Genomic DNA, 17,794 nt, shown 5'->3' on the forward strand with positions numbered 1-17,794 from the left:
TAACCTAAATTCCATTCAGACTCTTAAAGCTAGAATTGGATGCCACATTTAAATCCCATGTGGCATCTCCCATGCCTCCTATGTTCAACAGTAATCTGTGAGTAATTAATATCAGGAGATGTTTCTTCATGTGACCGACTTGGTGCCTCAACTGATGAGGCGAATCCGAGCATCCCCAAGCTGCTTACAGGTGTGCCAAGCTGCTGCTCTTCAGTGCTGAAGGTGAGAATCAATGATCATCCACTGACTGGCACAATGAATCAAGTCCTCTTGAATCTTAGATCAGAATCCACTGGGAATGAAGTCGCTTCGATCGAAACACGCAGACGTAAATAACTCCTAACGCTCAATTAATCAGTTCGAAAACATGCTTGTGGTGTGCGAATGGTCATTTTTCAGACTTGATGCCATATTCAAAACATCAACAATATTTGCAGCAATTGAAACTAAAAAGAGAAAAGCGAATCAGCAAGCAAGAATATTGAGGTTTAAACCATTTTGATATATTTTCACAGTCAGAGACACAAAGTTTGACATCACCATTGAGTGAGTGAGTGAGTGAGTATGGTGTTATGCAGCTTTTAGCAATATTCCAGCAATATCATGGCGGGAACTTCCAAAATGGGCTTCACACATAGTACCCATGTGGGGAATTGAACCCAGGCCCTTCAGCGTGTCAAGCGAACGCTTCAACCACTCATCTACCCCACCACCCCGACATCACCATAGAACCAAGGTGAAATCAAACCCAGACCTTAAGCATCAGGATGCACCCAAACTACTGGGCTACCTAACCTAACACTTGCAATATACCAGGGCCTGTGGAACAATAACACCAAACATGCTCAAATATTATGTCTCAGTCTCGACAGATTTACAAAAGTAATATGAAAGAATCAGGTCTTCTTTAACTTCTTTTGAATAGTATATTATGCACGAGCAAACGACTGTATAGATTACATGCACAATGAACACTAAATATAATATATTCTTATATTTCACATTTGCCTATCAAACACATTGCATTACTTGGCTATAAACTGGGAACAAACAATCAGCTGATTAATGATCACTCTTGTATTGATATCGGTGTATCTATCTCAATACAATGAATTCCTAGTGACCTCATTATTAACGCTTCTTCTCTTAAGTGAGTGAGTGAGTTTGGTTTTATGCCACTTTTAGCAATATTCCAGCAATATCCCGGCAGGGGACACCAGAAATGGGCTTCACACATTGTACCCATGTTGGGAATTGAACCCGGGTCTTCGGCATGACGAGCGAACGCTTAAACCACTAGGCTACCCAACCGCCCCCTTCTTCTATTAAGGAGGTGCTTACCTTTACAAGGATATACACAGTAGCCGTGATAATCAATTCATTTCAGTGTTGAGATTAACGACACATCTCCCCTGGGGAAATCTTCCTGCACTGCATTTCAAATGATTACAAGAATTAACATCCTACGTCAGGTAAATCCTCCCATGTGCCACAGGTAACCCTCAGAGGTAAAACAGGTAAAACAGTTCAGGTTAACGAGATTCTGTCCATGAAACATATGAGCCCTATCATCAACATTCTCCATCAACAGAGTCAGATCTTTCTGTCATCATAAATTAGGCCATGGTTGGCCGGTGGGGATTCCCAGGCAGAATAAGTCCACAGTACACCTGCTCGTCATAAAAACCAAGAGTTAAGGATCAGGTGCTTCCAGTGTGTGTCCTGTCTCATTCTCAAGCTCTGACAGTTTGCTCATTGCTCATGATATCAACCAATGGTTTACCTGGCTCAGATTTGATTTTTAACAGGTTGCCATCATGCAGGTGAAATATTGCTGACTGCGGCATAAAACAACATTCATTCCCACATTCTGCTTGGAGATTAAGATTTAAGCAAACATGTTGCAGATCATCTTTTCTTAAACACTAACAACTCTTATCAAACACAAACCACACAGAAGTTACAACAATATCCTACCACTGGGCATAACACATTGTAAGTGTACAACAGTTTGATCAGTGCGATCAAACCCAGATATCCTCACAAACACCAAGCACCAATACTGAACCAGCCCATCCATGACACTCTCAACACTATTATCCAGGTCAACCTGTAAACTACCCATTGATCATGTAACTGTAAAAAATTGAAAGAGAACTATGGTAATTTGTTTTAAAATTTATTTTATGATATTTTAGTTTTGAATCCATTTCAAAGTGAAAGCACTTGCTTTTTGTGCCACATAGCAGCTGTGCCACTGATGAGTGTAAATCCTCAACCCTCATCAAACATGACAGCAAGCAGACAATGATTGCATTCTGCACACTAATTTGACTATAACCTTTTAACATGCACCTCCATTGGGTCATAGTTTATATAAGCAAACCCATTTGATAAACTCATATTTAATGTAATAAAATATGCCATATTCAACATCATATTTTACCTGCGGCAATGAACACTTTCTTTATGAAACCATTTGCATCAGTAAACAAGTACTGTTATAAATATTGATAGTGCACTGACCTCATTACATCACAACCTCGCTGCCTCACATCCCTACTGCCTGCACCCACTGTTGTATGGTATTTAACCGTATCTTCAACCCTGTTTAATTACCTTGTTGCCACTATTTGACCAGGGCATCTATTGTTTGAGAAATTGTATCCGCAATCAAGTACAAATGTAGTTCGTCCAATCCACTTTGTTGTAGAAAAGGGTGGGTCCCTCAATGGAATATATCGATATACTACAAGCTGGGAGATATCAATCAATATCTCACGGAGGTCATATGATCGGAGACACATGGTGTGGTAACAGGCTGGTCTCACCTCATCATCAACGTTTCTCACTGCACAATGTTACCAGCACCCTCAACAGCTGCCCACATGCACTGTCGTTTAACACTTCCATGCTAGACATGGTAGTGAGTTTATTACTTGACACTTAAATGAAAAATCACTTGGTTGTGGGACAAAAAGATCAACATCTCTTTAATGTTGGTGTTGTAAAACTAGGGCTGGGATGGGTAACTCGGGTACTCGGGTCGGGTGGGTCCTGAGTAGGACCCGGGTACCCACAGGACTACCCAGACTTGTGGTTTAATGACAAAAATTATCTAAAACTCTATGGTTATAAGTCGCTTAAAGGTTCCCATTTCTTTCTGACTTGTATATATTTGAATAAAGATAAAACTGCATGCAGTAAACTTCAGTGTATGCATGACCAGATTGTATCTAAATACATTTTGCCAGGGCTACGGTCAAACTTTTCCGAATCGGACAGTTTGTACCTATCTCTAGATATCTACAGTGGGTGCCCGGGTAGGGTCGGGTAATAGGGGGGTGGGTACCTGGGTAGTAAATTTGGACTCGTCCCAGCCCTAGTATCAACTACATTATAATAAAACACTTACTTTCTGAATATATATAAATTGATAGAAACAAACAACTACATTTAAAGTGAAAAGGAGCCCCTGTGAACCTGTGGAAAATCTAGAATTGCTACATATAAGGAAGAGAATTTATGGATGTCAACTTCTTTATTATGAGGAACACAACGTTTCGGAGTATATGTTTACTCCTTCATCATTCACCTGATGAAGGAGTAAGCATATACTCCGAAACGTTGTGTTCCTCATAATAAAGAAGTTGACATCCATAAATTCTCTTCCTTATGTGTATCACTTCCATGTGTCTTTCAAAGACTTGCGCCATATACTATTATTTCAGTAAGGGCTTGGCAGAAGGGAAAATAATATAGTTCAGGGATTGTGAGACTGACTAACACACAAAGGCAGTTTTATGTGATAGCACTTGCTTTTTGTGCCACATCATACCTACGGCACTACTGAGTGGAAATCTTTAACTCCTTAAATCTCATCAAACATGACAGCAAGCAGACAATGATTGCATTCTGCACACTAGTTTGACAATTACCTTTTAGCATGCACCTACATGGGGTTATAGCCAGGGGTCCGGAAACCGTCATATGCGCCGGACATGTCCGATTGGGAATCTCAAATGTCCGTTTTAAAATATTGCTTACCGGACATTTTAAAAAGTATTGTCCGGACATTCTTAAATTTTGACCGGACATGATCAACAGTTAGGACTGAGCAGTTTCTGTCTGCAGTTGCAACACAATGAAGATTAACTACACAGACAAGCTTTGTTTGTTTTGATTGCTGTAAATACATCGTACCTACATGATAGTCCAATCGGTCAATCACTGTAATAGGCAATAAACTGAGTTGACACTGATTAATCGAGGATTAATTACTGAGAACATCTTGTTAATTTGAGTGAAAGGTGTTTACAACTGTACATTAATACCTTGCATCATCGATGTACCTCATTATCCTTACAATGCTACGATACGAAACCTCAGACAAGAAGCGAAAGCGTGACGACAGCCAGTCGACCGATGCAGATCAGTCGAGCGAACTGCCAAACCCTCAAAGTCTGGACGATCATTTTGTAAGTCGTGGCTAACGACTTTCACTTGGTTGACATACAATGAGGATTTGCAGATTTTATTGTTTTCAGTAGCTAGTCGTATATTGAATCTTGATTGACCGCCATTTTGCTTTCTCGGACGATCGATATCCAATTTTTTTATGGTCAATAATTAAGTACAGATGAAAAAAGTATTCAAATAACTATTGCTATCAACGATATTTTAGTATTTGTGATTAAATTATCTGTCTTGTTTTTAAAAAAATCTTTAGTTTAAAAAAAACTTTTCCCGTGAGGTCACGTGATAACCAAATATGGGATAATAGTCTCGATCCAAATGTTACAACGCGTACACTTGAGCAGACTCATGAATATAACTCATGAATATTAATTAGACCGTTCACTACGTTAACAGATCGTTATTATAACAAAAACAAATGTATGTTTTCCATGTAAATCTAAAATGATATTATTTGTTATTAATTGTCCGGTGAATTAAACAATTGGTTAAATTGAAACAATTCATAATTCATCATATTATGAATACGTAAACTTGTAATGTGTGTGAAAAGTCGTACTGAAATACGCTGTTTGAAGGGGGCGTGGCCTAAATGCAAATGTCCGATTGGGATTTTAAATTTTCCGGACCCCTGGTTATAGCTAATAGAAGCAAACCCATTTAATAAAATCATATTTAATATCATATTTAACATCATATTTAATATCATATTTAACATCATATTTTACCTGCAGTAATGAACACTTTCCTATGAAAGCCACAACCAAAGGTTCACTAACATGGATAATGCCATTTGTCTACACAGTCGTAAAGATAATGCATTGCAAATGCTGACAGGAACCAGTCATCTGATGGGGCTGAGAGATTTTTGATACCTACTACATACACATGGTATAAGTAGTCACCTTGGTGTACAATGAGACAATAACAGTATCCCTATCAATAGTTGAGTGGTATGATTGACATGCCAAACATGCAAAATTTATGAGTTGAAGAACTCTATTGCTAAAGACACAAAAACATTCCCCATGATTCTTTTCGTACCAGGACCCTGTTCCACAAAGCGAACATAGCGCTCAGGCGACCGTAACTCCTATACTTTAACATAGACTTACGACAGTCGTAGCACTACGAACGCTTTGTGGAACGGGGCCCAGGAACACAATAAAAACAGATCTACTGCTCAAAAGAACTTGAAGAACACCCGATTCTTTCATGTTACTATAGTTAATCTGTCCTCGCATGACAGACTAACAACAGTAATATCTTTAACTTCTATTGAGTAGTATATGTATACAATGAAACAATCGTAACCTCACCTCAACTCCTTGACCACAACCAATAATAACCTCAACTCCTTGACCACAAACAACAATAACCTCAACTCCTCGACCACAACCAACAATAACCTCAACTCCTCGACCACAACCAACAATAACCTCACCTCACCTCACCACAACCAACAATAACCTCCACTCCTCGACCACAACCAATAATAACCTCAACTCCTCGACCACAACCAACAATAACCTCACCTCACCTCACCACAACCAACAATAACCTCAACTCCTTGACCACAACCAACAATAACCTCAACTCCTCAACCACAACCAACAATAACCTCAACTCCTCGACCACAACCAACAATAACCTCAACTCCTCGACCACAACCAACAATAACCTCACCTTACCTCACCACAACCAACAATAACCTCAACTCCTCGACCACAACCAACAATAACCTCAACTCCTCGACCACAACCAACAATAATTTTTTAATTTGACGTTTACACGATATACGGCTTTTCCATTGGATGAGAGGTCGATCACATGACCGCGAAGTTGACGTTCATAAGTGTATGAACGACACCATTTGACATTCATACGCTTTTCACGAGACCGTGTTCTTGAAATGACGTAAACACTGACGGACTACTTCCACATTCCTGGGGAAACCCCTGGGAATTCCCTAGCACGAAAACATACATAAGCATTATTTCTGATCATTTAGAACCTCTTAATCTTGGTCTCAGCATTTCAGTATACATTGAGAAACGTAAGAGAGCTTGACTGCATGACTGTTCACGAATTTCCTCGCTACGGCCCATCCTAATGAACAAACGAAAAAATGCATATCCAAACTATCGTCAGTATCGACTCGATCTGTGTCTAGGCTGTCACTGACCGTCTCCAGCAATCTACGAATTTACCTTGGTGTCTGTTTGACGCATCTTTAATCACCTTTCAATAATCGGTCAGTTGATCAATGATGACTAACACATGTAACTGCCACAGGTTCATTAACAACTTCGGAAATCCCCCCGTCACGTTTATCGTGTCGGCCATTTTGACGTCTTGTACCTGATGTAAATGTATTACGACGCGCTGTCATTGTGACTGACTTACTGAGGTAGTTCATTACAGACCTTTTTCATCTAATGGGGATATTATATGAACACATGTGTTGCGTAAGATGTTTCTGAAGAGCAAGTTCTGCATCCATACGCTCATGCCACCTCTCTTTTGGGGGAACTATTTTATTCCGCGATATAGCTGGTTGTTGTTTAGCTGTCAGTGTAAACATGAAGTCACACATACTAAATAAAATTGTGTTTAGATCTTGGCCTACGTCCTTTGAGGAAAGAAATTGTGATAAAAAATTATAAGAATTGACTTTCACTTTGTGTGAGTTCATTGGAGTATGAACCTGCATAGAGTGAGGGCCAAACATTGTATGAACGTTGTCACAAGCTCCAACGTTCATACAGTTTGGCCCTCACTCTATGCAGGTTCATACTCCAATGAACTCACACAAAGTGAAGGTCAATTCTTAAATAACCTCAACTCCTCGACCACAACCAACAATAACCTCAACTCATCGACCACAACCAACAATAACCTCAAATCCTCGGCCACAACCAACAATAACCTCAACTCCTTGATCACAACAGTTGACAACACCAGTGAGCTGGAGCTGTAAGAGTGGCAGGTTAGCGGAGGTGCAAACTAACAAGCTGTTTAATCTAGTGCAAGCACGACAGTCCGGGTTGTGTCGTCCAAACACTGCGTCCTGCACCCTGTCTGCATGTGTTGACGCACAATGGTGGCAGTTACACATTTCACACATTGCTTTTTTACCCAGGAGTCTTTTGTGAATCAAGGGACAAAAGCAGGTCTTATTTTGGTTGCCTAAAGCATATTTCTGTAGCAGCAATTTCACGATGTTGAAAGCTAGTGTTTTAACAAATTCAACTATCTATTGACATCTTTTTTCTGTGGCAACACTTTCATGATTTTGAAAGCTGGTGTTTTAACAAATTTAGCTATCTATTGACATCTTTTTTTCTTAGGCACCACTTTTATGATTTTGAAAGCTGGTGTTTTAACAAATTCAGCTATCTTTTGACATTTTTTTCTGTGGCAACTCTTTCATTATGTTAAAAGCTGGTGTTTTAACAAATTCAGCTATCTATTGACATCTTTCTGAAGCAACACTTTCATGAATTTGAAAGCTGGTGTTTTAACAAATTCACATTATCTGTTGACAAATATTTTCTTTTTGGAAATATAATCTTCAAAATATGACACAGGCAGTGTGACAAATGACAATAATTGATGCTTATACATTGACTTAAAACATGGTGTTCATTGAAGCAGAAAGTCCTTATAGGGAATACCTTATCAACTTTCAATACCAAACCAATTTGTCCAGATCAAAATGTTGACGTAAACAAGCAGTCCTGCTCATACATAACAAAGCAACTCTCAAACCTCCACCGATATCATCCTATTGTTCTCCAGTGGGATTAAATCTCATAAACAAGTATGTCATAATATACCTGGGATCTTAAATAATATCCTAGGGAAGTGATATAACATCCCAGGGATATTTGCTATATGATATATGTTATAATACCCCAGGAATTTTATTAATACAACTTCCATTTACATTCTAACATTTGAATGAATCTCGCACGAAAATTATTTTGCGTTTGAACGCAATGTAATGACATGTAAAATCAATGACAAATGTTTTCTTTATATTCCCGGGGACACACAACCTTCGTATCTGTAGCCCATACTTTTAAGAGTCTTTTTCAAGTACTGTACGCCAGCAACAGATATTTTACGCCTGTTTCCTAAGGTTCATGGAAAGAATGTATCAAACATAAAAATGTTGATGAATTTTGTTTTTGTTTTTGTTTCTTTTTTCAGTTTATAAGTTAGATAAAACTATTCCCCCTAAGTTTTTATGATATCTAAAACCCTCAAACATACTTTATCCTACACATACACAAATATCTAAAAAAAACAATGTGTCATAGATCAATACATTCACTTGAATTCTGTTTATATTATGGTATCAATGTTTGACTGTTCTGGCCAGTACAAATGTTTGTTTCAGTGAGTATATATGTTTGACTGCTATGGCCAATATCAATGTTTGACTGTCCTAGCCAGTACAAATGTTTGTTTGGCTTTGTTTCAGTAAGTACAAAAGTTTGACTGCTATGGCCGGTGGCAATGCTTGACTGTTTCAAAGACTATGTATGTTTGAATGCTATGGCCAATACCAATGTTTGACTGTTTCAGTGAGTATATATGTTTGACTGCTATGGCCAATACCAATGTTTGACTGTCCTAGCTAGTACAAATGATTGTTTCAGCGAATGTATATGTTTGACTGCTATGGCCAATATCAATGTTTGACTGTCCTTGCCAGTACAAATGTTTGTTTCAGTGAGTATAAAAGTTTGACTGCAATGTCCAGTAGCAATGCTTGACTGGTTCAGTGAGTATACATGTTTGACTGCAATGGCCAGTAGCAATGCTTGACTGTTTCAGTGAGTATACATGTTTGACTGCTATGGCCAGTAGCAATGCTGGACTGTTCCAGCCAGGATAAATATGTGACTGTTTGACCTATTGTTAGTATGAATCAATGTTTGACTATTCTGGCCAGTATGAATATTTATACAAACCAGTATCAATGTTTGGCTCTTCCAGACAGTATCAACAACTGACTGTACCAGTGTCTGGGGGGGCTCACAGCAAGACCAGCAACCGGCTCTGATCCTGCACCACCACATATCAAATGAAGTATTTTTACACTAAGACCACATTCACTCCTGACCTTCAGATTACCAACATCAAATTTATGAGGCAGTTATTGACCTAAAGCAAACATGTTTCATAAGCCCAGGCTAAATCAGAGGGTTAAACTTGATAAAGAGGTGCCTGCCCCGCAACTAGTACCACCAGCGCCTGTACAGTTGCTAGGAACTGTCCTATAGCTCAAGGTTATTTTTCCACAGGAATAGGGTGTTTTGCAAGGTAATTATCACAATAATGTGGAACCTTAAACTCTGTTAACTTGACATTTTATTTGAGACATGTAACCTTATGGCAGAATCTCATAAATAATATCAATATTTATGCCCAGCTTTTCTTGAACTATGGACAACTCCAAATATCTTTTCTTTGGATTCAAGTTAACAAGGTTGGACTATTTTATGTCATGTGTGTTATAAACAGTGCTAGGTAACTGAATATTTAGGATGTCTTCAGATTTCTTACAAACAATCTCACATAAAAATATCAATACAATCAACATATGACTATCACCAAAAAGAACCCGCTTCCATGGCACTGGCTCACCTTGCCCATCAGCATAAAATCCAAGGACAGCATTGTGATTTTCTTACACACTGAGGGGCGGTTGGATAGCCTAGTGGTTAAAGCATTCACTCATCACGCCACAGTCCCAGTTCGATTCCCCACAAGGGTACAATGTGTGAAGCCCATTTCTCATGTCCCCCACCGTGACATTGCTGAAATATTGCTATAAGGGGGTTAAACATACTCACTCACCCTTATGTACTGAATCTAGTTAAGAATTAATCTGCAGAAGAAGAAATAAATATTTCCAACTCACGTCCCATTGTGTGTGTTACATGTCGTATTGGTGTCAAAATCATTGAATGAAAGTGACCGATACGTTCCCCTCTCTCCTTGAATCATCAAATGCTCAATGTTGTCGTAGCTGCTGTAAAGACTGTTCGTCTTCCTCCTTTTCACTATCCATTTCAACATGGTGGACACTCACAACACCACCGATGGTGGACACAATATATATATATATATCACGAACCTGACGCACTGGTCACAATCACAGACCATTCACACACTTCTGTGATGCTTCAGCATCCGCCACGAAGAACTCACAGCAGCACCAGTTCCTCACATTACACAACCAAAACACCAACAACACATGTGACCGTCAAGACAGGTTTGAATGTCACACTGATTTCACAATCGTTCCCAAGTATCATATCTCAGATCACCGTTGTCATATGACACATGCACTTGTCTGGTCTCCGACCATTCTTCAATACATCAAATCATGATTAATATAACAATTCAGTCGAACACCCATCTCTAAAGTTTATGTTCAAAAGCAATATGTGCTCTGACCCAAGTACACAGGGAGCGATACCCTTAGTTCCGTACATAAGCTATGGTGGACACAACACCATGTGCATCACATGGGCAGAAATCTAATCTGTCTTATACTTTGGTCTTAGGTGTGTGACATTAACTCTCCACCTGTCACCAGTAAATCAGTATGCTGTACATTGTTGATAACCACTAAGGACCATAACAAAAGTGTTAACGCTTTGAAGAGAGTTTTAAGCTACCTAGAAGCTGATGACAGAACACATGCAGAAATTATCTTGTAACTCTTTTTGGGCATGGCTGATACACTCTACAGTAGATGGGTCATGTGGAAATCTTACATTTCATTTTCTTGTCATTAGGACATCTATTTTTTTAGTTGGTTTATGAGACCTACTGACAAAAAAAAACCTGAAATAAAACAAAAATATGAAACAACATTCTGGTCAAAAGAAATTTTCTTACAAATAATTACAGAAGTATTTTGATATTCACATTTATACCAAATAAATTTTGTCAAGACTTCTGTCTAATTCAACACTGGAAAACAAGTACAAGCCATCAAAATTACTTGTTTCCTTTATAAATACTAAACCCTGAACTTCAGAGAGTGAGCTGGACTTTCTGCTGCTTTATGAATAATTCCAGACATATCACATATAAGAGCTTCACAGATTCTTCTAATGTGGGGAATCAAATCTGGGTTTTTTTCAGTATGGCAAACCAACACTTTAACCACTAGGCTATCTCAACACTTTAACCACTAGGCTACCTCAACACTTTAACCACTAGGCTACCTCAACCACTAGGCTACCTCAACACTTCAACCACTAGGCAACATCCTTTGTATAGATTGGTGGTCAGAGTTTGTTCCAGGGTCATATGACTTTGACTCTCTATGGAGTGAGTGAGTGAGTGAGTGAGTGAGTGAGTGAGTGAGTGAGTGAGTGAGTGAGTGAGTGAGTGAGTATGGTTTTACACTGCCTTCAGCAATATTACAGCAATACCACAGCAGGGACACCACAAATGGGCTTCACACATTGCACCCATGTTGGAAATTGAACCCAGGTCTTCGGCATGACCTACTCTGCCCCTCGTTATCTTGCTGATCCCGGCTCATCCATATATCATGGCTACTAAATGCCTTGTCTATCTCAAATCAAAAAAGGAATCCAACTCAAGTCTAGATATCCTCATCTCTATGCCTGAAATTAAGCATTGTTCTGAGCTCCATTTGGATTTTAATTTATATTTTGTGTTATATTTTTAAATAAGATAACTTTATTTCTGGGACTTAATGTTAGTCAACTTAATGCCCCTTCATCGGGTGAATTCACCTCTACCTTTACAAAAATAGTTCTTGATGGTTAAAAGATTAACCCTATATTGTCAACAACCAATGTAGGCAGTTGTGTTCTGGACTTTCATACAATATTAAACCATACAGGAGAACTGTAAGAAAAAGTTGCAGATTTCACATATTGATAAGCATAAAAAATTTTCAGAAGTACACGGACACTTCAAATGTAGGTTATGTCGAAGGCGTGTCTTCAACTAGGTCAAAAGTTATCAGATTGTATTCAATGCCTCTTTATCCAGATCAGACTATCAAATACGAGGAAGAGACTTGAGATGACAAAGCAGCCTCTGTATCCAGATAGTAGATGATATCTCATGACAAATCTCCTTGTTCAACATTTAAATCAATTATTCTACTTAACACAGCGTATCAATGCTTGATTAAAAGTAAACATAATATACCATGAAATAAAGTTAAAGACCAACCCAGTTGGAGTGAGTGAGTATGGTTTTACGCCGCTTTTAGCAATATTCCAGCAATATCACAGCGGGGGACACAAGAAATGGGCTTCACACATTGTACAACCCAGTTGGAAGGCTGTGTGTTGTACAAATTACCCACCAGCCATGACAGATTAAAATAATAGTCACAGGAAGAAATTGGGTATTCTGTAATTTCTCTTGTGTAGTATATGTTTTGAATACTTATAAAATTACAGCCCTTAATGTTGATACGAGTAGTATAAATCTGCGTCTATCAATGTGACAAAAAAACATGATAACAGTATAAGTATCCTCGATGAGAACAACATCACAGAACTGCCTATCTACAAGGCTGTCACGGGTTGAAGATATATGTGTGTGCATATATTAGATCATATCATACCCATGTTATCGTCTACTTGTGTAACATTGTGTTATCTGTGGACAATACGGATGTTATCACTTCTCACGTTTTCTTCTGATTGCCACACATCCATTTTATCAGAAATGGCTCGACATACAATGTATCTCGTTTTCAGTCAACTGATAAATGTTTACTTTGAAAATGGTCTTCACACATTATACCCATCTCGTTTCTAATGACGCTTTAGTCGTCCTCTAAGGATCATCATTGGTCAAAATCAAGCACATGACCTAAGGCAGCCAAGCCCACTCTACAGGTAGCACCCACCTCTCAACCAATTTATATAACAAAGTAAAAGTTTGTTTACCTTTATCTCATGGTCTCATGAATACGATCAACTTTGACCTAACATTACAGAACAAGCACAGATACAAAGAAGAGATATTACTTTTTAAAATCACCAAATCATCACTGCATCTAATGTTGTAGATTTAGGAACATTTATTATCAATGACATATGTGTCAACTATAGTTGCTAAACTAAAGTACAGTTTTAGTTTTTATCAAAAAATACCATCTAAGAAGTGGAGCATCTCGGAACTTTAGACATTACAATGGGATTAGATAGGAATGGGGTTGTTTTAGAATCTGTACAAGAGACGGACCTGAGAAATGAAATAACATCCAGATTCAACCATTTTAAGGAAAAATTACAACTCCTAAAAAGATCCTGATCCAAAACAATGTATATATTTCAAAAATATTTATTTTTGTAAAACCCTCTTATGTCTAGTGTATTCCATCGTCGACATCGCCTAGACTTACTGTGTAACAGACTAGTTGTGTGGACAATAGTACCACAACCTTACCAGCCCCGAAGCTCTGTACCACTACGACTCTTTGTAGTCCAAATGTCACCGCCTACAAAGGGCCAAGGTTCTATTTTCAATACCTCTGCATATCGTAATGGCAACACGGCTTGCATTGACATTTATTCCTTGGAGAGCGGTGACAATTGATTTAGGAGCAAGATGATGAATGTTTTGAGGGATATGTGGGCAGAATACCATCAGGCAGTACTACACAGCTGATAGAAGTGACAGAGTATTGGTTTGATATTCCCACTGAGTAATAAGGTATAATTAGATCAAAATTAGTTACCACAAAAACACTATAAATCCTAAGCATAAGATAATCGTATATCAACATTATAATACGGAATAAAACAGAATTCATTTAAAAAGTGGGGAGTCTGGTTATTGCAGAGCAAAGAGCTATATCTTATTTATTTGCTGGAGTACCAGTACATATATCTCAATGTTTGGTATGTTAATATGTCTGAATAGCCTTTAAGCAGGAATGTCAGCATATAAATTTTCATTAATTCCAGTATCCCTTTCTTGATCAAAACCACATCTTTTCAAGCATGTACTGATGGTTTAGTAGTTATACAAAAATTGTCTTCCCAAAGAAGTTTGATTACAGATCAGTGAGATACAAATGTGATTACATCTCTATCTGTATAAATATATAATTGTAGTTGATGGAAATGACAGTTGAGGCAGTGAGTGAGTATGGATTTATGCCACGTTGAGCAAAATTCTAGCAATATCACGACAGGGGACACCACAACCGGCCTTCCAACAATTTACCCATTTTGGGAATTAAACCTGGGCCAACAGCATGGTGAGTGAACACTTTATCTACAAGGCTACTTCACAGCACGATGAACACTAAACAGGAAAGTCACGGTCATAATCATTTCTCCTCAATCATAAGCTTATTCTTACGCAAAACTTGCTCAAACAATGTGTAAGACTGAATCCAAAACGATGACATCGGTCCTTTTTACTGAGAGACCAATTCCAAACGTCAAATACTGAATAAGGTTTGCTGTTTCAACAATTGTATTCAATGTGCTCATCGATTTCTGATCAGACACAACAGAATAACTAGTCTCGATTGGGGGTGAAGGGCTAAATAACCAGTGAAAATCATATGAAATGATTGCCGTGAATCACTGATGAAAACAGGTGTTCGAGAAACACGAAATACGAAGGTGTAGTCAAAGTACAGCATATAATCAAATAACAAGACATCTTGTATCCAAAATTGTTCCATTTTCATTGCCTTCATGCCCACTTAATTAAAGTTTCAGCTATTTAAGGAGGTATTCCTAACAGCTACAAACAAACACAAATAATTAGTTAATATCTCCAAGTAGCATATAATTGATATATCACCATGTGTCAACCACCTTCAAGTCGTCAGTCCTTCGCCCACTAATCCATACCCCATTATATTCCTATCAGTCAATAAACATTCTAAACACAAAGTAAGAACGAAGCTTTTCAGGAGGAAATATGCCAATCCTTACATCCACAATGTTGCAGGGCCACAGTGGGACGTGGATAGTGTTATAGTCTCCAAGTTTAGTCCACTTGGAGGGAATGGCTTCACTGATAACACCTAACCCAATAACATCCGGGAGATTGGTAATTAATTTGCTGTCAGTCAATATCTACCATCATAATTCCAGCAGCCATCCCTAACAAGGTGCTACACTGTGTCTATTCAACTATACTACTACAGGGTAGGGATGCTATTCCACTATATTCGCTTTAGATGAAACATTGTGGGCTTGCTCCATGAAGTGCATTTTATTACCTCTGATATTTAATAGGGAAACTAACAATCAGGCCACAAAGACATAATACACACTTTATATAAGGCAATGGCTACCAGAGGCTCTGTGGATGCATGAGTTTGTTAAGATCAAATTTGATCCTGCAGACAGACAGACAGACAGACAGACAGACAATGTTTACGGGATGTAGAGCACAGATGACACAGTTTAGTCAATGTGAGCGAGTGAGTGTTGACGAATACTGCAATATTCCAGCTATATGACAACAGCATGAAAATAATCAACCCTGGACCAGACAAACCAGTCGCACAAGATCCGGGGTAGAATAGGTCTTCAGCAACCCATGCTTGCTGTAAAAGGTGACTATGCTTGTCATAAGAGGCGACTAACGGGAACGGGTGGTCAGGCTCACTGACTTGGTTGATGTATGTCATAATATCACAATTGCTTGGATTGATGCTCAAGATGTCAATCACTGGATTGTCTTGTCCAGCCTCAATTATTTACAGACTGCTGTCATATAGCTTGAATATTGGTGAGTGCAGTGTTAAACAACAAACAAACAAACAAAACATGGCAAACACTGCCAATAATTATTATTATTCTCTCGGGGTACATGGGGTTTACCTTGACTTACAAAGGTTGGGATTTAAGGGAACCCCAATAACTAATTGTAAGGGTCCTTGCAGGCAATATGAGGGTCCTGTAAAGTGATGAAATGGTGTACTGTTTGAAAATTACTTTAGTGCCTGGAATGAATCAATGATCATGTTGACAGTAGTCTTGATTAATGGATGAAATGACAGACACCCATAACCGCTCTTGATGAGCTGCAGGAAAAAGGAATGTTAGTGTGCATCTCTCCGTCCGCAGCATATTATTTTTTGCAGCCAATATTTACATTTGTGCATACTTGACAATTGTTCATCACACATAGCCCTGGTAATGGGATGTATTCAGCCCTAAAATGTACATGGGGTACTTCATGGAGAATCAACATACTTTTAGGGTCAGGCAGTCTGATGTTGGCAGACAGACTGATTACAGGTATCAAATCACAATATCATACCTCTTATTCAGACAACTGTATTACTGCAGAAGTCATGCAATGAGCTTGGCACAGCGGAGGGGGGATCACTCTGGTACCAAATAACAACATTCAGATGATGGTTTCAAGGATCCACAGATTCAAACCATTGTAATACATCCACAAACATGCTGTTCCCAGAAAAGAAAGCCTGACCAAATCAGAAATCACTCAAAACACTTTGTGGGGAACATTAAGAAAGGAAGTCTTGTAGTCATCGTCCTCGGACACATGTTCACCAGAATTCACTAATGTAGGCAGACATTTTCTCTCTAAGGATAACGGGACCATAACTCACTTTCATCCTGGCTACATGGTCCGACAACCAAGAAATTAGATTCACACCCTAGACGACAGAAGGTATCTATTGGCAAGGTCAACAACCTAACTGGCTACATCCCTGCAGATAAATCACAGTATTGACTGTAACAGACTTTAAATAGGAATTACAAACAGCATCGTATACCTTTTACTAGTCCTGCACCATGACTGTGGAATTTATATTTTTTTAGGTATTTTGTTTTTTACCAAAAGCCTAGTTAAGTCTTGATCAAACTAACCAAGTCCAGTTTGCTTGAAACAGCAGAAGAGGAAAAGTTCTTTCAAAAAATTATTTTTATTATTTTAAAGACATGTTTTCATTGACTAAGTGTTCGTCTAACCTTTTACAAATAATGCAACCTCTATCATATAGTTGTTGATTTAAATGAATTAATTTGTCATCCAATATAATATATAAGTAAAAGCCAGCGAATAACTGGTCTTTATTAAGCATCGAAACAGACTCCATAAGGGTGTAAAAGGAAAAATAGCAGTGACAATTATATGAATGGATCACTGAAATTCGGTGATGTGATCCACTGCTATTCTCTTAACCCTCTCATACAGACTTTGAAACAAATACTCCCCACAATTTACGAGCAAGTCTATATACTGAGGCAAGTCTAGATCTTTTCAGTTTCACCAAAATGAGTTTACTTAA

The 17,794-nt window shown here is 38.4% G+C and overlaps 1 protein-coding gene across 7 annotated transcripts in view; it reads right to left on the reverse strand.

Annotated features, from left to right (window-relative positions):
- The window catches only part of LOC139453836 (rho guanine nucleotide exchange factor 28-like), a 251,958-nt gene that overhangs the window by 129,808 nt on the left and 104,356 nt on the right, over positions 1 to 17,794 (reverse strand). Inside the window, exon 1 of one of the 7 annotated variants that reach the window (XM_071235768.1) lies at positions 10,412 to 10,577. The exons of the other annotated variants lie outside the window; for them this stretch is intronic. Coding sequence (XP_071091869.1) covers positions 10,412 to 10,569 — 158 coding nt within the window. The 5' untranslated portion in view covers positions 10,570 to 10,577. Of the gene's footprint in view, positions 1 to 10,411; positions 10,578 to 17,794 lie in introns of those variants that run through there. 7 annotated transcript variants of the gene reach the window in all.

Source organism: Haliotis cracherodii, unplaced genomic scaffold, assembly GCF_022045235.1.
Source record: "Haliotis cracherodii isolate W230 unplaced genomic scaffold, xgHalCrac1.p SCAF_1, whole genome shotgun sequence".
NCBI classification, from domain to species: Eukaryota; Metazoa; Mollusca; class Gastropoda; order Lepetellida; family Haliotidae; genus Haliotis; species Haliotis cracherodii.